The sequence below is a fragment of the Ammospiza nelsoni genome, chromosome Z (assembly GCF_027579445.1).
Source record: "Ammospiza nelsoni isolate bAmmNel1 chromosome Z, bAmmNel1.pri, whole genome shotgun sequence".
Taxonomy (NCBI): Eukaryota; Metazoa; Chordata; class Aves; order Passeriformes; family Passerellidae; genus Ammospiza; species Ammospiza nelsoni.
In genome coordinates this window covers 43531489-43556519 of record NC_080669.1, presented here as the reverse complement: position 1 = coordinate 43556519, position 25031 = coordinate 43531489, and the positions used below count along the sequence as shown (strand labels likewise).

The 25031-nt window shown below is 41.2% G+C and overlaps 1 protein-coding gene across 1 annotated transcript in view; it reads left to right on the top strand.

Annotated features, from left to right (window-relative positions):
• Nucleotides 1–25031, top strand: part of DMRT1 (doublesex and mab-3 related transcription factor 1) — a 57785-nt gene that overhangs the window by 31678 nt on the left and 1076 nt on the right. The window contains exon 4 of the mRNA XM_059492521.1: nucleotides 1436–1598. Coding sequence (XP_059348504.1) covers nucleotides 1436–1598 — 163 coding nt within the window. The remainder of the gene's footprint in view (nucleotides 1–1435; nucleotides 1599–25031) is intronic.

Sequence of the window (25031 nt, the reverse complement as noted above, 5' to 3'; positions counted from 1 at the left end):
CAACAGGATTTTATGTGCTTGGGCCACATTATTTGCAGCTAGGCACATGAATATAGAATTCTTACAGGGAATTCCCCTTGGAAAACGAGGGGTGGCTGCATTGTGGAGTGGTTCTGAGAGGTGCTGTGGCTCCTGCTGCCAGGAGCGAACCCTGCAGGTGTCCTGGCATGGGGCAGCAGTCTGGGACAGCCCAGCCTCCCCTGCTCCCTGGCTCGGAGCTTCGCAGGCTGGGAAGGGCTGAGGGGCAGCGCTCCAGGGACCACAGTGGAGCAGGCAGACCTGAGGTGGGACCTGGCTGAAAAGGCTGCCTGACCTGTCTGCTAGCAGACAGTGTGTAATGGCATAGCTGGATGTGCATTATTGTTGGCACTGCTGCTGTCATAACCGGTGCAAAACTCTGACAGTTTGTCTCTGCCCAGAAGCTTTCCGCCTTTCAGTCATTCACTTCCCAGCATACTTAGAGAAACCAGCTAGTCTTATCTTTCCTGTTGAGAATGTTAATCTTGTTTTGGCTGCATTTTTGGAGCATGGAGGCCATGTTGCATTGTAAGGCTTTGTAACAAATAATAGGAAGTTGTTATTTCTTTCATAAAACACAAATTTAAGAAAGCATTACCACTCCTATGAGGAGATCAGTTTGGATGGTATCAGGGCACTGGAGTAGAAAAAACTTTGATTTCTGAGAGTTGCCACTTTGCTGCAATCTGTGGAAGGGAAAAGGGATGTCTGATTGATGCTGTGCTGACATGGCAGACCTGCTGGCTGGTGTCCAGTTGTGGCTTCACAACCAACTTCTTGTATAGTCTAAACACAACTTGCTTTTTTTCAGTAACTCAAGAAAATATTTTTCCCATCTTACTGTAAGATGGGTATTGTAAGAAAAACAGTGTGCTTGTGTTTGGGTGTGTCACTGCTCAACGCCATGGAGCAGATCCTGTGAGAGTCGGTCCATAGGACTGTCCTCCTTAGCCACCCAGTAGGTCCCTGGCAGAGCAGTTGCCAGCAGTCTGAGATGGGTTAGTCTTTAGGGATGTGTAGAAGCTGGATGGACACTTCACCTCTCACACTGGCCAGGTGTACACACCTGAATGTGCCATAAGCTGGGGACTTGGCAGGAAGCTGCTTGCAGTGAAGGGTACGTGCTTGTGTGCCAGATGCATCTCCATCTGCAGTAAGGTAAAACAGCCATAGGTCTGCTGCTGCTGCTGCTGGGTCACATCTCACACCACACCACCTGTAGCTGGTCAGTGTGGGCAGACTGTGAAGCTACCAAATCAAAACCCCAAGGCTAGCATGTCAGCATGTTACTTCCCATGCACCCACTGTGACCTCCTTCAAAGTCATGGAGGGGTGGGGGCGAGGGGATAGCAGGGAGCACCCATGGCACTGGGGCTTGGCTTTCACAGGCTACTGTTGCATTTCTCTCTCCTGACAGGTGAAGGGCATGGAGAGACACCACACCGTCAGCTCCCAGTACCGCATGTGTTCCTACTACCCACCTGCTTCCTACCTGGGACAGGGGGTTGGCGCTCCCATGTGCCTCCCCCAAATCCTGACCTCTGAGGACATCCCCTCCTCCTCAGAGTCAAAAGCCAGAGGTAAGTGCACCCACTGGGCATGTGTCACCACCTTGCCTTGGACCTACACCCAGGAGGTGTGGGTTGCTGCTGGCAAGGAAGCTAAGCATGATCAAGCAGCTGTTTTAAGGATAGTGGCTGGTTTCTGGAAGGCTTGTAGTGATGGTGTACACTCACGTAGTCTTGCACTTTAGAGGCTTCATGATTCAGGAGTCAAATCAGTTGTACCTTCTGCATTTAGGTATGTCTCTTAAAGTTGTACAGCACTTGAGGTGCTGTCTTTGGTGCTTACCACCTAGCTCCCTCACAGAAGTAAATAACAATTTGTGCTCCAACCTCGGAATTACCTTTCTTCTCAGAAATGCTGTCATTTTTTTCACTGGCCTCCCACTGAGCCTTTGCCATCCTTTCTGAACCACATGTGGGAACTACTGCGTCCCAACCATATAATGAAGCGCCTTGTAGACTTGTTTCTGTTTTTTTTTTTCAAACTCATCATACCATGTTACTTAATTTAAAACTATTGCAGATAAGTCTTTTTTTCCATATTGTGTTTCAGGCTCTCCTAAGGATTACTGTAATCCACAGTAATTTCCAGCGCTGGTGAATTTACCCTGTGGTTTTGACAGTGTTTCTTGCACTTCCTTGTTCCCTTACTCCCATAGCAGACAGTGCTAGCACAGGTGTTAACATGGCTCTGCTGGAGTAATCCAGTTCCACTGAGCTGCCTCTCCATCACTGAATCAGGTCAGTAACTGATGCTGGAGAAATAAGAGAAACAGAGAACAAAATCTTGACACTCTCCAGCATTCAAAGGTATCCCGAGCCAGGACAAAAAGCTTTTCACGCATTTTGTTTCTCTGTACCAATCAGTCAACTTGGCAGTTCCATGTTATATGCTCTGTGCGAAGTATTTTTTTTTGATTCACTTTACACCTGCCAAGTTTTGTTTTGTTCATTTTTTTTATTTCACTGAGTCACAGCACTGATAACAGCATCCATCCTCATTTCCTTCTCTTTCCTTCTACATTGAAATTAGTCTTCTCTTTCTGTCTGGTACATCTGGAAGGATGTATGTTGTGTAAGTTCCATCATTGTCGTTAGTCATGGTCTTTCTGTGGCTGAAGTCCTGGTGTCTCTTTCAGTTGTGTCATGTGGTTGTGTCATGAGAGGACCTTAGGGATCCAAGTGATGTTTTGGAAGGTGAAGTGTGTATAAAGTCATACTTGTGGCTTGTGTAAGTCAGCACTGAGCCCTTGTATTCACTAACAGCAGAATAATTTCTGTTGAGGAGGCGGCTGTTCTGTCATTGTGGCTGTTTCTCAAAGTCTTCCAACTAACTGTGGCATGTTAGATAGATGAAGAAACAACATACGGTGTGATGAAACCTTAGACTTTTCCTCCTTCTCCAGCAGTTTTAAATGGCTTAGAGAAATCAGTGATCCTTGGTTCATTTTCCTTCTCTTTTCTTCAACTTTATTTTATTCCCTCTTTTCTAACCACCAGTGAACAGTGACGTCTTCCTTTCTGCCCATTGGTTGGAGAAGCAGTTGGTTTTATGCTCAACTGCGGTTGACACTTTTTCTTGCATCCATCACTACTAACTCACTAAGAGGTCTTAGCAGCCAAGTGTTTTTAAAAATAGACAAAAGACCTTATACCCTTTGTTCCCAAATGCACTTCAGTAATTTTTCATCACTCTAGAAAAAAATTATACGTAATGTTCCACTGATTTTTAAACTGCATAAATACTGTATTTTCAATAATCCCTGACTGCTTCTCCAGACACTATTCCACACACAGATATTGTTCCCTAAGTTACACCATCAATCAGAAACCGACAAGCAGTGAGATGTAATTTACTGAGATCAAACAGCATTTTCCAGACTCTGAAGAAGTGTTTTTCCATAGCAGGGAGCTAGTGGGTGAAAGAGGCACCAATGTTTTTGGAAGGAATTTGAACCCATGAGCAGGATCATAGCCAAACAGGCTTCTTAGAAGCATCTTCTTTTTTCTTAGGCATGTTCTTGGAGGAGATGTTTTTACTTTTTCTGTCTACAGACAAAAGAATATCCATAGGAAATATATGATTTACTCTTCCATGACATTTTTCTTCTGGTGCTTTTCACAGACCTGAGAGGGTTAGAGGTTTGTTGCCTCTTTATTTTCACCTGTATGAGTGCTGGGTGGATTGTGTGTGTTAAAGAGGATGGGTCATTTCCCCAAAGTATTGACCTGCACTTGTTGTAGTTGCTGTCTCCTACAAAAGATACATTCTTAAGTATTTCTCTGTTGATCATTGGGCTGAGCTTTCTGTCCTGTCCTTTCAATACCTGACTCCTTTGTTATGAAGCCCAAGTGACATGGTTCTGCAGGGTTAGTGATTGGTACTTGCTGAAAACAACTCTAGTGCATTTTTAAAAAAGCAAATCATACTTCATTCATTTCTTTTATATGTTTGAAGTAGTAATCATGCTCACTCAGAGTCTTCCTTTCTTTTTAAAAATATGTATTGATGGATTTTAGATCTGGAAGGGAATATTAGGATAATCTAATTTTATTTGTTATATAATGTAGACTGTAAAACTTCACCTAAACTCTTGCAGCAAACCTGTGATTATATTTTTAAGACCTCTGTGAAGATTTATGTGAAGCCAGAAATTTTGCAGGAAGGTAACAGTGTGCTTAGAAGAGCTGCAGGTCAAAATAAAAAACGGAGGATTTAGCCACATTTTCAAAACATCCGAAGTGTGCATCATTAGCAAAAATGGTTGTTAATTCGCAGGCACAAATCCGCAGTGGTCTTACTACACACACATGCAGTCTGTTACCTGCACTTCAGCTGCACCTTCAGCATTATAGAGGCTTTGACAGTTCATGTGTTGTTGTGGTGTTTGAGTGAGACCATTAACTAATTTTGTTCTGGTAAGTTAACTGCCTGCTTAGACCAGTTACACTAAAAGAGATGAGAAATGAACTAGCTACGCTTTCTTTCTTTCTTTGAATGAAGTGAAGATCTCTGGAAGCTTCTAGCACTTGTACAGGACCATCATGGCATGCTACCGTGTCTTGCATACGGGCTGATGTCTTCTGAGTGGCAAAATACCATCAAGTTATCCTCCTTGCAGTCTGAAGTGTTTCCAAGTAACATGTTTTGCTTCCAGCTAAGCACAGCTGCTGCCATTTCAGCAGACACTGGGAAAAAAGGGGAGAAGAAGTTGATAAACCAGTGACAAACAGCAAAAGGATGATTTTAGAGGGCTTCCTTAGGTCAACAAGTTTTAAGTTTTAGGCAATAATTTCTAGGTGGGAGGGGGATTTCATACTTATTACTGCAAAATACTTCCTTCTTTTTTCTACAAAAGCAGTGGGAGGAAAATACGTATGAGAAGGTTGTCAAATGTTGTGCATGTACATAGAAAAGCATAGTTTTGGAAGACAAGTTGAGAAGTGGGGAAGTGAGAGTGGGACACAACAAGATATTTAATCTCCAAAACTCAAATACTTTGTTCCCATTGATTCCTGTAGATCAGCTGCATGCTTTTTGTTTGTTTGTTTTGGTTGGGGTTTTTTTGGGGGGGTGTTGTTTGTTTTTTTAATAAGGCTCTTTAGGTTTGGCACACTACCCAGAATAGTCTAACTCCTTCCACTGATTTTCAGTAAGCCTCTCCAGCATCTATTAAATAACCTGTGCAAAACCTTGGAAGCACATGCAAGGCATGTGCCTCACTCTGGGTCCTGTTTACACTGCATGAAAGTGCAGCATTTACTTATCTGTATGAAAGTGTTTACCAGGTTTGGGAAAGTGGCAGAAAAAATTAACATTTAAATAGAAAGATGCAAAGGATAAACATCCCTGTATCTGCAGACACTACAGATTTTAAAGCAGTTACCTGGTCTTAAAGTTGGCATGGAATGAAACTTCCTCTATGTCATCATTGTGTGAAATGTTGAGATAATTACACCATAATTATGGTGTAATTATCTATGGATTTAAAATTTTGTTCCAGCTGCTGGACAGTTTTGAATTTTTTATTTTCATGTCCTAAGTGTCATGAGTGTTGGAAATACAAGGAATTAAGTCCTGGAGCAGTGCTGTGTTTGCATCTTAAACATTAAGCAGGAGTCTGAAAGTTCTCCTAAAGGCATATAAGAAAAGACTATTTTGATGCAGAAAACATCAGCAGTTTTGTGTAAATAAGAAAACATAATTTTCTGGAGAAGAACATTTCTAGTAACAGGTTTTCTGTGTCAGCATAACTACTTCCAGCACTGAAACACCTTCTCACAGTCCTTTCTAGAATTCAGATAGCAGGTATGCCCAGTTCTACGGTCGTGGAAATGAAAGCGACACAGACATTTTCGGAATCTGCATTGAGAGACTCAGCCTTCCTTCTGCGCTCGGATGCTGTATCAGCAGCAGTACTGAGCCATGGGAGAAGCTGGGCCAAACTGGAACAGCTCTGTAAAGAGCCTCTTCCTGTAGTTCTGCAAGAAAGGGCATGTTGGAAGCAATCTCCCCGCTTAAGATAAAAAGTTTCACTTTGTCAAAAGCATTGCTGGAATGCAAGGAATGCTCTGTGCCCCAGAAACATGTTTGAGAGATGCAAAGATTGGATGTTTTCTTCCCAGCTGGGTTTTCATGTACCAAAACTTTTTGCAGCTTCCTATATGTCTTAATTTTGCATGAATATGTGTCCTATAAGTGAGTGCCATGATAAACAAGTAACACTTCACAGCCATAGGTGGCACCTGGCTGTAGGTTCAGGAGGGCCAAGAAGTCCTGGTAAGCAAAAGGTCACTGAGACCATTTCCCTGAATGTGAGCTGCTTTCTGCAGGCATTGAAGTTATAAGGATGGAACTGCAAACAAAGCAGGCTGGTTTGATATGGCTGAGAAATTACCCCAAAGAACAGTAAAAAGCCTTGCCTCTGTCTGCTCTTAATTTGCAGCCAGCTGGGAAGATGCACTGACAAAGCTGTACCAATAAAGGAAGTGGGAAACATCTATACAAAATAGCCCAAATTATCTTTTGTCAGTCAGCTAGCTGCAATCTCTGTGAGTTGAGGAGTAGCTCTTTCAGTCCCAAGTGGTCCAGGTGTTGTCAGGTGTGAGACATTCTTATTCTACTCCTTTTCTGTGCACCTCTTCGGAGAGCACCACCAGAATTCATCTTGAGTTCGGAAGGGTTTCAGCAGCAGAGTGTATGGGGAGGATAAAATTTTGCACCCAGAAATTTATCAGTATTTGGCTTGTTTGTTACGTATGTGTGTCTGTTATGTATCTGTGCATCTTTTGCTTAAAAATTGATCTCTACTCAAGAATATCTGTCCTTAATGATGAAGGAGCAAGCAGTGTTTGCTGAAAACTCAAGACTATCATTTTAGTTTCCCCTATCATTTTACATCAAACTCTTAGCAATAGATTTTGAGATAACACCAAAGAAGCGAAAAGGGGTAAGGATCTAATCTGTAGATCTTCAACAGTTTGTTCAAGTTAGTCACTTGAACTTGGGGCAGCTGTTTATTTTTTTGTGCCTTCTTATTTCTGCTTCTTACAGTCCTCAGTGGCTATGCTGCTTGCATCTTCTCTTTGGCACTGATTACAGTGACAGTGAGCAGATTTTCTATTGTATTTCTGCATGCCTTAATTATGTTGCATGCACATTGCAGTGTTTTATAGATCTCTTTAGGCAGATGACTTTTTAACATGTAATTTTCATTAAAAATTGGAACTTTGGGTGTAGCTGAACACAGTTGTTGAGCATGGCTTTTTTTTATCTTTTAAACTAATGGGGTTGCCAACCCTGATTCATGATGATGGTATTAATCACACTTCATAATTTAAATAATTGTAACAGCAGCTGTCAAAATATATTTGATAATGTAAGACATATTCAGTGTAAGCTCATTTTTCTGCATATGGAAGTCTTTTTATAAATTACTGGTCTGTATTATAAATGAAGTTGTATTAGTGAAGATTTGAGCAATATTAAAATATGTTTATAATGTCTGATGAGAGTTCCTAGAAATAAAGTAATATGAGCATTTTTTTGCATTCTTCTTTAGTTCAGTCCTGATTAAAAGGCTCATTTTAGAAGTTTCTTCTCTAAATGGAACATTTATATTATGCTCGCTCAGAAGTACACAGAGCAGCTTTGCATTGGATGGCTGCAGAATTACAGGCTTGTTTCGTGACTTTTTCTGATTTATGTCAGGGCGACTGACAAACCCTTACTGTTTGATCTGGGAGCAGCCACTGGTCCTGCCTCCAGAGTAGTAGGAAAAAACTGTATTTTTTAAGGCTTTTCACCTGTTTTTATGGAAACATAGGTATTTTTGGACTGAGGCTTTAGCATCCCCTAGCAGGAATTTTAACCTCTCGTGGAAACTGTGTGGGAATGCCTTCATTTTTTCATCATCCTAGCAAGAGAGAATGGGACAGCCTGAACCCTCAGCAGTTGCCAGTGGTACCCTGTCCCCGCACACCTGCAAAACCACATGTGCATGCATAGTTGTCAGAGAAACTGAGTTTTTCTTCATTGGATTTATTTGTCCATTGTTTATTATGTTGTCTGGATCAAAGGATGCAGTGTTTTTGAAATTGAAGCCTGCATCTTGTTAGGAGTTTCAGGCTTTGAGTTGGTAAAACAAGGGTTTGAACAAAGTCCTTCTACTCTGAAGAAACTTAAATGGGTGGTACACTTGGCCCAGGCAGGTGCCAGATCCAAATCAATACATTTATGTGTACTGCCAAAATCTCTACTTCTTCAGTTTCCTTCTATGGAAAGAAGTTTGCAGTGTCCCATCAATCCCAGTAGGAAAGCCTTGCTGAGCGGGCAGGAGAGAGCCAGGAGTGGGAGAGTGGTGCCACCCTGGTAGCACTGGGTCCTGCACAGCACGTCAGCCTCTCTCTCTGCACCTGCCAGGGTGCTATCCTGGAATACATAATGGCTCTGTTAACTTTCCTTGGACACCTTCCCTCTTCTGCTTCCCATTCTCTTAGCAGAGGAAGGTTTCTCAGTGCCTTCTGCAGTTACAAGCATTTTAGAGCCATATGTTGGGAGACGAGTGGCTTATACCCACTGCACTCTTGGACTTACTTGTGCATGTATGAACTGCTCTTTATGTCAGATGGTGGATATTACTATAGCTGATGAGACTGTGTGGGATTTTTCTTCATGCTTTAAAGGATGTTGCGTCCTTCATTGAAAAAAAATCAACAAATCAACACTGTCAGTTGAGCTGCTCTCTTTTAGAGCTGGTATGGCATTGATGCTCTAAATTTATTATCTCTTGATACAGAATTTTTCCCACAGCGACAGAAATTGGTAGAAATCAACTATCAGGCTTTTCCTTAAAGTGATAGAACAAATGAAGACACCTTGTCAGGACAGTAGTGATTATCTAGGCATGATCTGTAATTGTGACAGTGATACCCGCTCACCTCTTTGCTTTGCTTTAATGTGCACTTGCATCCTTTTAACTTGTCTGGTTAAGAGAAGAGAGAACTCTGTATTTAGCTATAATTTTTCAGTCTCGGAGAGCCTCTGTAGACCACTTTGCAGTGGATGCCTGTTTTGCAGCTGAGGTGAGAGTCTCCATCTGAGCTAGTTTTTCTGCAGCTTCTTCTGCTTATAAAGTATACCTGATTGTGAGAGCCTCTAGCAGAAGAAGTGTTTGTTTCTGAGCTCTAAAGGAGAAGGGAAAAGAAAAGGAGTTACTAAGGCTCTGTAGTATAGACTGGCCTTTCCTCTTGCAGGGAGCTGAACTGTGACTCTTGGCAAGTGGCTGTTGCAATCCATAGTGCTGATCCCTGAATGATCTCAGGGGAACAAAGAAGGGTTGCGTCTGTTCCTGTTGCCGTGCTGGCATGCTAAAAGTAGTTTTCTGTCTTTTCCTTTCCCCTGTCACTTCTGACAGAGGAGAATTAGCTTTCCTACAAGCAGTGGGCAAAGTTGCTGGGGGATGTTGCAGCGCTATGTGTAACTGCACAGGATAACAGGGAATCGTCATGTGGGAGAAGGACCAGACAGCCTATAATTAATTCTGCCTGTTTATAAATAAACATATTTATATTGCATGTGTAAATAATACTGATGTACATTCCCTGCACTTGATGCATGTAATCCTGCGGGGCAGGGTTGGGGATAGATACCAAGGCTATTTAACGGGCTTTCTTAATTTGGCAACCGTCAGTGTGCCTGCTCATCAGACGTTTGTAATTCTATGATTCAGTGTAGCCAACGAGTTTATTTCCAGTGTTCCTCACAGGCATAGCTCAGGCCAAGTACAAGTTGAATAACCTTCAGGAAAGCTGTGCTGTCCTTCTGTCGGCCGCTGTCTTTGAAAATTGCCTGCAGAGTTAGTGAGCAGGAACAGTTAAGATTTACAAACAATGATGAAGCTTGTCATGCATCTTTCACCATTCATCATCTGGGTGCCGTGGCTGGGCGGTGAAGTGTTCTTCATAAAAACCAGCTCAGTGTGAAATACACCTCGCAGCAATGTTTACTGCTCTGAAACTCGTCAGCAGCCCTTTATAGTAAATCCAGATTGCGATGTGACATTACAGTATATCATTGCAGAGCGCGCTGGGGTTTACACTAGGAATGAGTGCAGTTCACACCAGATGAGATGTCGAAATTGAGTTATGTAGGAATTTGGCTGTTATATGGGGATAGCTTTTGTTTTCTGAGGACTGAAAGTTAGCTTTATATATATAATATATATAATCTACACATACCTGCACCTGTGTGTGGGTGCCTAGATCAATATACATGGATATATAGATACACATATGCTAAGTGCACATTCTGTATACAAAGACTGGATACGCTCACAGATTTCTCTGACAGCACCCTGTCTTATGTTCATACTGTTTCTTACTAAGTGCTTCAGTATTTTTTTAAAGTGCTGCATTTTACTGTTACCTCTTCAGTGAAGTAGCCATTTCTTTTAAAAAAACTCTTTTTTCAAAGAGTTTTCTGTTTACAGTAGGGATGATGCAGTTGGCTGGCAACCACTGAACAGAGCTGAAGAGGTTTGGGTTTTTGTGGAATTTTTATTTGTGAATGTCTCCTCGAGCTTGGAAGGTGAAGCTTTGAGCAGAAGATTTGGAGAAAACTTAGGCAGAAGCTTTAAAATACAAAAACTACAGAAGTTACTGTACACCTGGTCGTGTGCTGGGATTGGTCACATTCTCCCTGTGACTCACATAAAGCTGTGACTGCTTTATCTTCTGAGGTTGAAACAAAACTGTCATTTTCTGGAATCTTCACTGAAGTCTTTTGGTTTTATTATTGCCTGGCTTTTCAACCAGAAGGGGAGATATATTTGAAATACTGTTATATTTAATTTTAGATTTCTGAGACCTGTGCTCAGGTATTAAATATAGTTCAGAAGTGGAAAAAGGGTGAGATTGCAGTTGTTACTACCAGACAGGAGAGATAGCTACACTTAATTTGTCCTCCTCACCTATTTTCAGTTCCTACATTTGTTTTTGTTTTAAGTGCCAATACTGCAGTGAAACTGTACTTTTCTAGCTCAGAACAGTTTTCACAAATATGTTTATTAGTTCTAATTTTATTTGGTTGATTTGTTAAATTTATTTGAAAAAGCCAACACTGTGAAATTGATCTTCTAGTCTGCTACAGCCAAAATAAAGGTAAAGCTTCAGATTCACTAATCATGTAAGTATAGAGGCTTCCAGGTTTACCAATAGCATTCTAGTCTTACTTATATTCATAATTAGCGTAATGATACAGTATTAATCCCATCTACTTCTTTACCAGAGGCTTTAATAAATCTGGTGAGGTTTCTTAGGGAGGATGGAGTGTAGAGGATGGGCAGGAGGTGACAGCAGTGGTGGTAAAAGTGTTAAGTATTATTTATGTGGGGTTTTTTATTCCTTTTATTTTGGGAGGGGAAAGTTTGGACACCATTACTTTTGTGGCTTGAATTAGTGGGATAGATAGTAAAGCTGTCATTTATATCATAGTGGTTTCAGGCAGCACAGTGTTGCATATAAAATCAAAGGGGTGTGTATTTCTTCACAACCTTGACTGCTTTATGTATCTGCTCAATTTCTAGTAACTTTACTACACTGCAACCTTCAGATATTAGTAAGTGGTGCCCTGTCATAGGGGTGTTGTAATGGCCTCAGGAAGCTTGAGGTCTTTATGAATACCATACTCAGAACACTTCTGTAGAGCTTATAATTTAATTTGCCATTCTGCCAGGTGATTCCTTCCTCTTGCAGTGTCTGTTTACGTAGACCAAAGAGATCTCCATGACTTAGGGCAGCAATTAGAAAAAATATTCTAGATGCCACATTAACAATATTTACTGCAGTGTTAGCATCCAGTTGCTGCTGTCCAGACATCTCCAAATTTGAGTTAAATGGGTAAGTGTGGGCCAGGACTAAGAGAAAAAATGCTACTTTGTAGACTAGGTCAAGTCACTTAATTGTATATTATTTTGTCACATGAAGGTGACAAAAGGTCACCTTTTGTGACGAAGGTCTCATGGTGGCAATGACCTTTTAATATGGTGACCCTGCAAAAAGCCAAAGCAGATGTTATCTATAGGGCACTGTAAAGATAGTCCAAGAGAAATTGCTCAGAATAGGGAAAAAACCTGCGCTACAAATTAGCTAACAGTACTCGTGGTGGTTATAATGACTACCTTATAGCATCCAAGAATTGTCAATCATACCTTAATGTTTATAGAAGTGAAAAGTCAATGTGTAGTTGTTTAATTTGACATGACTCTCAGTCTGAGAAAGTGTAATCGCTGCAGGGGACAGTTAAGTAGCTGTGCTCCTGTCAGCCTGTCTCGCTCCGACTACTGCACTAAACGCTTTCCTGATGAGCGATAGATTTGTTTAAATACCAGGATAATTGCTAGCTACAGCATCCAACACTCTTAATGCCTTGTACTACATCTGTATTGGCTCTTGCCTGAGGCTGTTTGAGGTTTCTGCAGGGAAGAAGGCATGTACCTTCAATTACATTGCTCTCCTTCGGGTTTTGAAGGGTAATTGTTGCAGACATAAATAGGCTATAATGTATTACATTTCATTTCTTCCAAACTTGTTGAAGTAGATCAGACATGCCAGTGTTACAGCTGCTTCTGCTTGTGACATCTGGTAGTCTGCAGTACTGAGAAGACACAAAGAACAAGACAAACGTTCCTGCACCGGAAAAATGGAAAAGTGCCAGACTTGTAATGCTATACTGCTGCAAAGCCCGTGAACTTGTTTTGTGTGCATAAAAGTATTTGCTTTCCCTCGCTGCTTCCACGTGTAAATTATGATCATACATAAATATTAATGCTGATTGTGAATAATTAGAATAGGAGAGAGGCTCAGCTCTACTCTCTGTAATTAGGAGAGCGTCCATGTTCTACCTGTTTAGTGCTGTTGGTGTTCTGAGGAGAAGACAGAAGCGACCTGGTGGTTTCCACTAGGGTGGTTATCCACTGATTGCCTTTTGCTGAGCACATTCCTGTTGTGTCACAGCACACAGTGGTGTGTGCAGCAAATGCCAGCAGCTCCTACCCTTCCCTACAGTGTGCCCCCACCTCTGCTAGTAAAGGTTCTGCACTTGGTACCCACAGGCTGATGGAAGAAAAGCTGAAGGCCTCTGTGTGTGGATTACAGCTCCCTTAAAAATGTTTGATGGGACTGGGGGGAGTGCTTATTTTTGAAATAAGTTTTTCTTTAAAGTCTGACAAAGTCTTGAGATTGGTTTTGAATTATGTTGGGAATTGAAAACTTAATTTTGGGGATTCATTTTGTTAAGTGATGAGGAAAAAATGGGAGCCAGGTTATAGAGTACTCACTGTAGTTCTTATTGAAATAAACCAAACAATTTTAATTTAGTTTCTTCTCTAACATTGGCATTTACATATTTGCATTTATTCCCTGCTTTTTCTTAATTTTACAGCACCAGTTTCAAAGCTCTATGCCTGATGTTTATCTCACAGTACCTGTTAAATCAATTAGATTTCTCAAGTTGAAGATTTGTCTGAGGTCTAAATCACACCCTCTATGCTATGTGTAGGTTGGTTATTTATTCCAAGCATAGTATTAATCATGTATTAGACTGCTGAAAGTAAAAGAATGTTCCAAGTCCAGTTGGCCAGTAGTTTTGTTTCCTTTCTGGACATAAAAGGAAAAGAAAAATCAATGACAGCTCTCTCCCATTTGTTTATAAATAATTTTGCCTTTCAAGTTCTGTCTCTGAGCAATTGCAGTCACTGCAAGGAGGATTCCGTTTTCCCACCCTGGAACAACTACTTTTACACTGTTTTAGTGACTTTTTGTATTAGCTTTTGGGTTTATGAAACACATTTTGATAAATTTCAGTTTTGAGGCAGATTTGAGATAGCTGTGTATCCGTAATTCTAGTATAAATTTTTCTGATTGCTCTAAATCAAGACTTCACTCATGTTAGTTTTTGCTGTTTCCTCCCTTGGATAAATATGAACTTGTAATTTGTAAAGCTGTGTCTACCAACACATCTTGCCCCAGTGCTTCCCTGAATCCCAAGTGCTTTCAGGATCTTTAATTTTGTGAATTGAGTCTCTAAGTTTTCCAAAGGCTGCACGCAGGTTTGTGCAAACAGAGTCTGCATCAGAGTGAAATAACACTGGCTTGTTAAGAGGCATGTGGTGTGTTCCTGTCAGGTGGGTACGTTAGTTCCCTGGGACTACCTGAAATGAATATGCAACTGCCTGATTGTAGTTAAAAAGGCTCAAGGGAGAGGGTTGGCCTGCAGTTTGAAAACAAACTGTCCCTTCTCAGCTGTGGAGCTGACCTCTGCAACTGTGACTCTTAACTTTCCAACCTGGACCATTTCATCTGCTTGTCCTTCTGCCATCAGCTGCTGTGTGTGTGTAGAGTAGGACTGCCTTCCCTGTCTTTCAAGAGAGGGAAAAACCCCTGCTTTGACCCTGAACAGCACCACGTACAGAGTTACTGTGTTGTGCAAGCTCCTTGCAGCCTGTGCTCTTGACTCCCTTCACTGCCCCATGTCCCTGGTGGGTTGCAGCAGGGCTGTATGATGCAGGAGAGGATGAGCTCCAGTTTTCACTCCTGCCTTGCTCTTAGAGTGTCAAACCACCTTCTTACTGACCAGAGCTGCATTCAGCACTATTGAAATCAACTGAGATGGAGTGTTGGAGTGATTTCCTTGGAGGTGGGCAGTCTGATACAGCCACCAGGGTCTGGATTGGGCCCAGAGACCTGCCTTAAAGTTTTCTCTACAACAGATGACAACAATAAAATTCTGAATTTCTGTTTAAGTATTTTAGAACTTTCCTGCCACTATTGCTATCTGGACTTCAGAGAGTACCAGGCAAGGGCAGGGAAGTGCATGTTGAAACTTGTTGGCACAAGAGGCCTAGTACCCTCGAAGGAAACTAATGCAGCCAAGGCTTTTGGGCCCTACTGGCAGGCTCTGCAGCATGTAGACTGTAGCCAGTGTGATCTCAGAGTTTTGATCCTTCCTAGCAAGGCTGCTGCCATCATGATCCGGAAGCAAATGCTGGCTGCTGGTGGGTTGACATTCCCGCCAGGTGGGCATCACCAGGTGAGCTGTAGGACATCATTGGGCCTGTGGAGATGCAGCTGGCAGCACCAGCAGCATCATTAGACATGGCCCATGCCCTTCAGCTGATGGCACACAACTCAGCATTACTTGTATTGTGTTCATGGAAATGAATATAAATACAACGCAATGGATCTGTCTGAAGCCTAATGTTGTGTGAAACTTCATTTAACTTACTTGACTACCTCAAAAATGTTTTGTGTTCTGTTTTTGTCCCTATTTACTCAAGTATTGTGAGTTACTGCAGCAAGGTTCCTAAACTTTGGGGTGAATAAATCTCACTTTAAAACAAGTAGCAACATTTTTACTCTCACATACCCATCTTGTGCTGTGTATTTCATCAATACTCGTTGAACCATTTCATTGCAGATCTGCTGAACTTGCATCCAGATGAAAGCTAATATTAAAAATCGTAATGCCATGGTAATACTAGATCACCAAACCAAACAAACCCCTGTAAAAACAATTTAAATTTATATATTTTTTTTAATTGTTGCAGATTCATTTTAATTGTAAGATGTAAGTGATAAGGCTTTTTCTTTGTTTCCACTTACTCAATTTTGGGCACAGTAAAAGGTGACTGTGATATAGTGTTGCTCATGCTGAAGTCCGTGACAAACCTCTCCTGTTCCTTTTGCAAGTGTGGTACAAGTTGCAGATCTTTGTCTTCTCCTTTCCCAGCAGAGACAGTTGAATTAAAGGAGAATTTTAAAAGTAAATTAAACTGTTTGCAAGTTGAAAATATATTGTATTTACCATAACAGATCACTTGCATTAGACCTAGTGTTTTTGACAGATAGTTTAATAACCTCTTGACTTCCAAAAGCTTGCAAATTATGTCCAAAAACAAAAAAAGGAAGCTGTATAATATAGCACTGTTGCACCGAGACAGTGCTCTTTGAAATTAAATTGTTAAACCTGAAAGAGCTGAGTATATGATTATTAACTATGTGATTACACTTTGAGCATTAGGAATGATGATCCTGGGCATGGATTTCATTCTTATTTTATAAATTGTCATTGGCAATGATGATATATGAAGAGAAGTGACCAGAATTAACATTTACATTTACATGGCTAGTCTTAGTTTGGTGCAAACTATTTTTTTTGTTCCTGATACACTAGTGAAAATTAACAGCCTTTCTGACCCAAGAGTGGAGAGACATTCAGCCAAAATAATGTTGTATTTGGATTTCTGTGCTGAATACTGAAAGGTTTTTATGTGATTATTAAAGCTCTTGGAATCCTGTTTCTTTGGTTTAGTGCAGCTACACAAGGGAGAAACTATGTGCCTTTTGTGTCTCCACATACTCTGCTACTTGGTAACATTATCCTGAGTGTCGAGTGTACTCTTTCCTTTAAAATTAACCATTGAAGTTTTTCAAAAAACTTTTTGTTGCCTCAGCTGTTGCAAATGGCAGTGCATTTTTAGGTAGGACAATTGATGCTTCTAAGGTAATTATTCACAAGGAACTTCTTGTGTGGGCAGGTTTGAAATACATATATCTTAAAAAAGAAAGGCAGCTATATTCTAGGGACACCCAGAAGCATATGCCCCAGGAGATGGGATTCCCTAGCTGTCTCCGGTTGGTCCAGGAGACAAATGTTGCCTGTGAGGTCTTCCCTTGAAACAGGAAGCAGTTCCTATCTCCATCTGCACCCTCAGTGTCAGCAGTCATCCCACAAAAAAGCCTTTTGCCTGTTCAGTCACCTCAGTGTGGCATTATTTGCTGGTTAGGTGGTGTTTGGGGTGAATGGAAAAGCCTGTGTCATCAGCACAGGAGAAGATGCACAACTCAGAGGAGATGGACAGTAATCAGTCTCCACAAAATTAGCATGAAGTCACCTAATTGTGCCTGAGGGAACTCAAGGGTGCCAAGAGAAAATACCATGTTCTCTTCTTTAGAGCTGGCTGGAAATTGTTCTGATAGAAACTTTTGCTTTGGAAAAATCTAACCCACTTAATGTTTTTGCTGAAATCAAGTATTTCTGCAAACTTAGAACAGAACAAACAGAGGAGTCAGCTGGCTTTCTTTCCTCAACAGTCTCACAAGAATGGTGAGTCCATTTTGAGCCTGGGGAAGAAACTCCAGGGAGACATTACTGGGGCCTTTCAGTAGTTGGAGGGGCTGATAAGGGCATGACTAGCTTTTTAGTGGATAGGAGAAGGAATGATGATTTTAAACTGGAGGGTAAGTTCAGACTAGATACTGGGAGAAAATTTTTACTATGATGGTGGTAAAATACTGGCATGGGTTGTCCGGAAAGTTCACAAGTGGGAACGTTCACAGGAACGTTCAAGGTCAGGTTGAATGGACTCTGAGCTACATGATCTAGTTTGAGATGTCTCTTCTCACTGCAAGGGAGTTGAACTAGATAGCATAAAGATCCCCTCCAACCAAACTATTTTATGATTCCTGTCTAAGATTTGGAGTTGTAGGCAGTCCATTGCTGTTCTTGCCTTGCTTTCAAGGCCATTGATGGCCATTGCTTGATATCCATTCACATGGTTTTTTGGCCTCTTGTGACTCTGATTTGTGGAATGGTTTGTTCTCTTTTCATGGAAAAATAAAAAACCAAACCAAACAAACCTCTGTAAAAACAATTCACTTCATGGATCTGGCTTCAGGAAGTTGCCACACAAGAGAGGCATGTGGGGTGCTAAGACCTGGCTTGCTACTATGCCCAGTAGTGGGACACTCTAGGGATTTCCAAAACTCTGGCCCCCCCATAGCATAGCAATTTATTGCAAAACCAGTCCTGGCAGGATAAAATGCTCAAAATAGAAACTTAGACCTGTGCACCAGCAGCTGGTAAGATAGTTATATATTTCTCATGAGAAATTATTGATATGTTTGCATTTTAATCTTGTTAGAATTTGATTACTCTAAGAGTAAGAAAAACAATTTGAAGAGTGGATTTGAAGATCATTTTTTTCTTAATGCTGCCTGTCTTTTGTCAGTCTTTTTTGATGGAGAATCAGTCTCCAGTGTTGTGTGTGGAATAGAGAAGCAGTATCTGACTTCCAGGAAGAGAGAGATGGAAGGTCCCAGCTTTGTCACAATCTTGTTACATGATGAAGCAAATAACTTCATTCCTCTGAGATTCTTTGCTGCTCCTCAGTTAGTGACAGATGTCCAAATACCCTCTATACTTCACAGTCATTTTTTAAATCTTCCTTTGCTGGAAATCAGTGCTGATTCCTACGTTCCTGTGGCTGTTCTCTAATCTTGAATCTTTAAATGGTTTGTTGGTGGCCTGGTTTTTGTTATTCAAAAACAGAGTACAGCAGTGCAAACTGTTGGGTTCTCTGGTGGACCCTGAATATCTGAGAGAAGTAAGGATCTCCAAAAGTAGGTCTGCTAGTCAAGAGTTACAGCCTGAAGGAGAAGCATGTGTATCTCTGCAGTACTGGCAATACAATACCTATTCTTCATTATAATTCCCCGTGCTGCTGTGCAACTGTGTGCCCAGGACTACACAAAGGATTAAATAAAGGACTGGAGAAGGCTAGGGAGGGAAAAGGGAGATACTTTCTGCATTAAATCACGACACCTTGCTTTGTAGTTTTACTGCCAGGTTGAAAATAGGTCAAGTCTGTGACTTCATCCTAGCTCTTCTGTGGCTGAGGTTGTTGTCATGTTTTATGTATAATCATACAGAATGTTTTCACTTACAGATGACTCAAAAACGATCTACAGAAATGCCTGTTTGTCCTTGTTACCCAACAGTGGGAGATGCCTGCTTTATGTTGAGATGCTGGAGAACATTTTGCTTCATGTCTTCCAGCACAAAATCTTTCTGAAATTACTAAAATAATGCTTTCCTTTTGAGAGGACTAGCCATTAGGGTTCCTAGCAGTGGAATATAAACTGAGGAGGTTTCTGTGGAGGTGTGCCTGGCTGGGACCTGACTCGGTAGAGTGAGCACTTAGGGTGAGTACATCCACAAGAGGCAAGTAACAGTTCATGTCTGCCCAACAAGGAGAGCTTCTATCAGCTGAATTCTGCATGTCGCCTTTCAGTCACTCATAGCAAGGGTACTTACCTCAGAACACCTGAAGTTTTCTGAGATTGTTCATCCTACGCCTTTCCTAGCCTGCTGCAGTGGCTTAATGATACCAAGTTAGCCACAGAATGTAAAGCTGGTGATAAGAGAGTGTGTTGGTCCATTAGTACTGCTCTGCTCCAGTTTGTGCATGCAAACAGGAAGGGCAGTTGCTTTACAGAAGATTGGTATAGTTTCAGGCTGTGTTTTGGAGTCTGAGTAAAAAGCCTAAGCTTCTCAAGTACCATTTTAGCAACCTGTTTGTCTAGCTGGTAGTGGGTAAGAAGTGGAAATTCTTATTTGATTGTTTCACATATTACTGTAAGAGAATTTGAAACCAGAGGTGAGGGAGTCAACAGGAGAATATTTTCTCTGGCTTCTGGTTTCTAATTACATCAGTTATAGCCCTACCTTCTTAGATGCTAAAGCTGCAAGCATGAACTGGAAAAGAATTGCGATAATCCATGGTAAAGCATACTGAATAAAGATCTCTATTCAGATCTTTACCTTTTATTCTCAGTTCCTAATGCCAAAAATTAATGCTAAATGAAAATACACAATAAATGTGTCCTACTGTGGGCATCCACGATAATCCTAATTGCCTTTAATGTTAGTGACAAGAGTAGGTGTTTAAGAAGGGTAGAAGGGCAGTGCAGTGAAATACTACACCTGTGTTAAGAGAACACAGATGGAGTGTGTGTTTGTTTCAAGATCCTTAGGCTTCTTTTTGTTTTTGCATCAAAAAGCAGCTCTGTTTGTTGCTCTTGTAACTTCTTTTTAGCAGGAAAATATCCACAGACATATATTTCTAGAACTGGACAAGTTTCCATTGTGGTAATAGTTTGCAAAGCAGAAAAGGATCATCACTCCTGTGTTCTTGGAAGTCAGTTTGCATTGTGGTCAGCACAGAAGAGTCCATTACAGATTGGTCGTAGGAACAGTCATTTCAGCTGATCAGAGTAATATGTGGAGTTTATTTTTAAGAAAACCATTAGGGTTTTCTTAAGGTGAGTTTTCTTTTTCCCCTTGTAAATTGCTTAGTATCAGCCTCCTCATCTTACACATTGGTGCACATCATACTGCTGTGAAGAAGTCTGCACTCACACTGTGTTGTGGTGACCAGCTGCAGCAAGCAGAAACCCTTGGCTTCAAGTGGCCTTCCAGGATTTATCCCCGTGGAAGCTATCCCCTGGTCCAGATCTGTAGTGAGGCCCAAAGGACAGAGGAGAAGGACAGTCAACACAGAAATGCATAGCCCATTTATGCACTTGTGGATGTTGGCAGGAATTTTCAGTAAGAACCATTTCATCCAGTCATCCTGAGCAAGAGAGATGTTATGAAGAAGATAGCAATTTGGAGGTTTTTAACTTCAGTTCATACAGAGTACGAGCAAAAGAAATAATATATATTTGGATTCACCAAGTGCAAATGTCCTTCAGGAACATGGCATTGCTGAGGCTTTACAAAATCGGAATCTTTGTGTTCAAAGAACATTTTGAAAACACAGCTGATTCGAGTTTGTCTCTTCTTGAAGCTTCTCTGGGGCGTAATAGGAGCCCACAGACCCACAGGCTCTTGTCTGTTGGTGTCTAGACTGCACAGGGCCAAATACCAGGATATGAGACTGAACACATTGCACTGCTGGCTTTTGAGCAGTTTGCACCCTGGTGTAAGTCAATAGTCCTCCGTCTTTTTAAATGGAGCATTAGCGCAGGAATGGACCACATGAGTGGTATCACAGAGGTAGGTTTTCTTTTTGACCATTTGTTAGTTAACTCTGCTTAAGAAGTTGAGCCCTTGTTCAAGAACATAGGGTTAAGTACTCCCAAAGGTAAGAGGCAGGAGAATTTAATCTTACCCATCTTATCATCTACAGTGACATCAGGACAGACCTTGACACTCTTGCTGCCATTCTAATGTTTTCTCCGTAACAGGAAAATTTGCTTTCTCCCATTCTCTTTTTTTTGTATGTCTTCTGAGTTGCTGAGACAGCAGCTGAGGATTCTGATAGTTCTCTGGTTCCTAGTGGCTGATTTTGCAGCACTGACTGTTTTGGGGGTTTGTTTGGCTGATTTGGGGCTTTTGACCTGATGCTGGGAGGTAGAGTCAGCCCTTTTGGCAACAATCTGAGCAGGAGAATAATAGGGTACTGTTGACTTAGGTGAAAACAGCACAGTGTTTTCAAACTGAATTTGACCTGTGGTTATTTCCAAGCTACCAAGTCAGCCAGCATGGCCAGCCACTCTTTATGTTTTCTAGTGGTTTGAATTGGCATCCTGAGGAGATGGCAATTTTCTCTTATTCTGCCCTTTCTGCAGGTACCATGATTTGCTACTTGGCTTGACTTCTAGTGTTTCCCAGGCCAGTCTGGTTTTCAGGAGCCTTTATGTGGGATCTCTGTAGCCTAGACTGGAAGTTGCTGCTTGCAGCAGCAGTAGTATTTGCAGAAGGAAAGTGTTTTGGAGGGGAAGGTACTACGAAGAGCAGTTCCTCTCAACTCTCATGCCAAAAACTTTAGGCATGCTTTAGTGATATTCCCATGCCATCAAACTGCCAGTAGCATCTAGTTCTCCATTTTACATGTGTGGCTGTGCTGTGCACAAGTATTCAACAAGAAGTGAATAACCCTTAGCAGTGTGTGGGCCTGACGTGATTACTCACTTTCCTTTCCCTAAGAAAGGTAAAAGAGATTAAAAAAATTAATTGTACCACTCAGTTTTAAATCCTTACAAATTATTCCTTATTTAGAGTTTGATAGTTTTTTAAACGTATACTCAAGAAAATATATACTTTCCAAGCATGAATGTCATTCTGATTTCTCACATCACTGCAAGTGTGTTAGTCTTTTCAGTCCACTGAATTTTGGGGATCACTCAAGGAAAAAGTCAGTGTAGTTACCAGTGTCAGAAGACATAAGGTTTTGTGTCTGTAGTTGAGATCCCTTCTCACTACTTTTCCTGTGTGATATTAGCTGAATGTTTTTCAGATTCATATGGCTCAAAAGTATTCAGGTGCTTTCCCAAGGGTAAAAGTTAATTAGATTAAGGAATGGTCTTTAAAAACTGTCATAGACCCAATTCTGGTGCTGTTATTTACACAGATAAGGGCTTTGTAACAACTGTGGGAGGATCAGCCACACGCCTCAAACAGATGAAACTCATATACTTAAGTCAAAAAGAACATGGGTTTTGTTTCTTTGAACTTGGAATTTCTACATTTCATTGCTGTATGATTAAAACACTGGAACAGAATGGCTTATTTCCTTTTTGCTGCCTTTTTATAGCTACAAGTCCCAATCTGAGTATCTTGTACTTTTTATCAGCATTGCACCTACTCACTGCACCTTGCTTGACTTCAGTGACTGTTGACTGCAGTGGAGGTGTGTTCAATAAAGCAGTCCAGGTCTGGATACAGAAGTAGCAGTCTTACCTGCTCAAGGTAAATCTTGGTAGTGCCAGATTGTTTTTAAAACCTTTGTGGCTCTTATTACATACACTTACATATATTCAGAGAGCAGGTTATACAGCCCAAATTGTCTAATAAGCAAAATTTTGATTAATTTGGAAGTCAGCGGAAAAATTGGTGGAGCTTCACTTGCCCGGGAGACTTAGGAGCCACCCCTTGAGATGCTAAGAAACAGATTTGGTTGTCTGGCTACCAAAAGAAGTTGTCCTCTGTGTCATTCCACAGGTCTATACTAAACTAGCATAGAGTTGCTCAAAAAGTAGACGACAAAAACAAAGTGGTAGTTTTGCTATGGTAGGGTTTTAACATCTGTACTGTAGCATGTTGAATCTGTTGGATTCTTTGTGTTCGGAAAATAAATTTTAAAAAAACCAACCCAAAAAAAACCCCAGCACTTTTTGAAACTTGGTCACAGAGATCAGAGATTTATAGATGTCAGTATTTAAAAGTGGGCCTTTACATCACTTCAGGCACATCCATGCTTAGAAGTATTAACAAATCCTTTAAAAGAAATAAGCCTCTTGCCCATTGGCTACTTGGGATTAAACAAAAAGTTATCTCCTTTTAACCTCAGTCACTTCCCTCATACTTCTGTCCTGGAATCTAGGAACACGCAAAATCCTTACAACATGTCCTAATCCTTCACACACCTTGGGCTTTGCTAAATCAGAGCAGAATGATGTTCTGAGAGCCAGAGAGCTGAGCCCTTGAGCCAGCAGCCCTGTTGAGGTGATGCCAGCTGCAGTACTACATAATGCAAGGCACCTTATGGAGAAGGAGATGATTCCTGGTGCTATATCCTACCAAAGCTTAAATTGTTGGCAGGCACAACTTAAAGCTGTGAATTACCATTGAGGAGCTGGTCTGTAGGAGAGGTGATAATTCTGCATTTTCTGTTAGGTGATTAGACATTGGCGTGTGGACCTACAGAGCATCTCTGCTCTGCCATTACATAATAGAGCATGAGCCACTCCAACAAGATACTCACATGAAGTAGTGCATGATGTGTGTTTGAGATCATAGGAGTGTGGTGCAGACTGGGCCATACAGTAAGGATGTTTGTGTTGCTTCCCTTGCAGAGGAACAAGAAATGTTTCTCTGTTCTGCTTGCTTCCTGTAATCTGCATGTTTACACTTGTTTCACATCCTCGGAGCTCTTAGGCCATGATGAAATTACTAAATTAGAGGAAGTGAAGTGGAAAGACAAGTGGTATCCTCATCCAGACACTGAGGAGATGCGATTTCTCCTTGGACTCTGATACCACCCCTGCTTAAACACTAAAAAGGAAGGGTAGGAAACACACCATTAGGAATCTCCTGGTGTGTTCTTATGGCAGAAGAGAGTTGCATTCTTGGAAACCATAAGGATCATTTCTGATTCTGAAGCACTTACTGGCATCAAGGTTGATGGGTTAGAAAAATTAAAAATCTAAACAGTTGCTCCCAACTGCAAGTTATGTACGTGCAGTTCCAGCCTGTTCGAAGTGCAAATCAGTGCACTGGTTGTTTCACTCCTGGAGGAGTTGGGGACCTGTTTGGCAGTTCTGTGCATTTGGCAAAGGAGTACATGATGCTTCAGACCAGATTCCTCTTTCTGTGATATTAAAGAATTAGCATTTACAGAATATATAAAAACAATTGGAAGTTACCTTGACTACCTTTGTCACTCCCTCATGTCTAAGCACTGTGTTCTTTTCTTTGCATTTTAGCTGGGAAAAAATGTAATCTAGGGTTAATATCCCATTCCCTGGAGTTAAAAAATTTATGTGAGCTCTAAAAGACAATAATAGGGTCTGCTTTGGCAGAGTGATGTTAGAGCCTTAGTCATCCCTTATATGCATCAAAGGAGACACTTGCCTTAAATCAAGGAGTCGGGTTCTGCAATATCAAAAATGGTCAAAACTCCCTGAAAGTAATGGAAATGGCTATTTTGTCTGCTCATGGGTTAAGTAGGTGAAAATGGTGTGTGATGTCAACTTCATGTCTTTTCCATCTCTTTGTAAGCAGTGTTGTGTTTAAAAGCACAACAAATTTGGAAGCTGAGCTGCAAATGGAAGTTACTGCAGAAACACAGGATACTACAGAAATGGAATGTTCGTGGTTTTTTGAGAGTGTATTTCTAATTTTCTCAGGAAAAAGTGGGCTAAACCCAGATGGTGCAGTTTACTTTCCTTGAATCCTCTTGAACTTGACTGGCTATCAAAGTCAGGCCTGACTTCATCTTTTTCATCGAACTTCAGGACTTCTAGAATTCCCCAGTCTGAAAGCACCCAGGGCTCAAGTGTGGAGGAGCAGCTCACTTAGGCACAGCGGTGGGATTTCAGTGACAG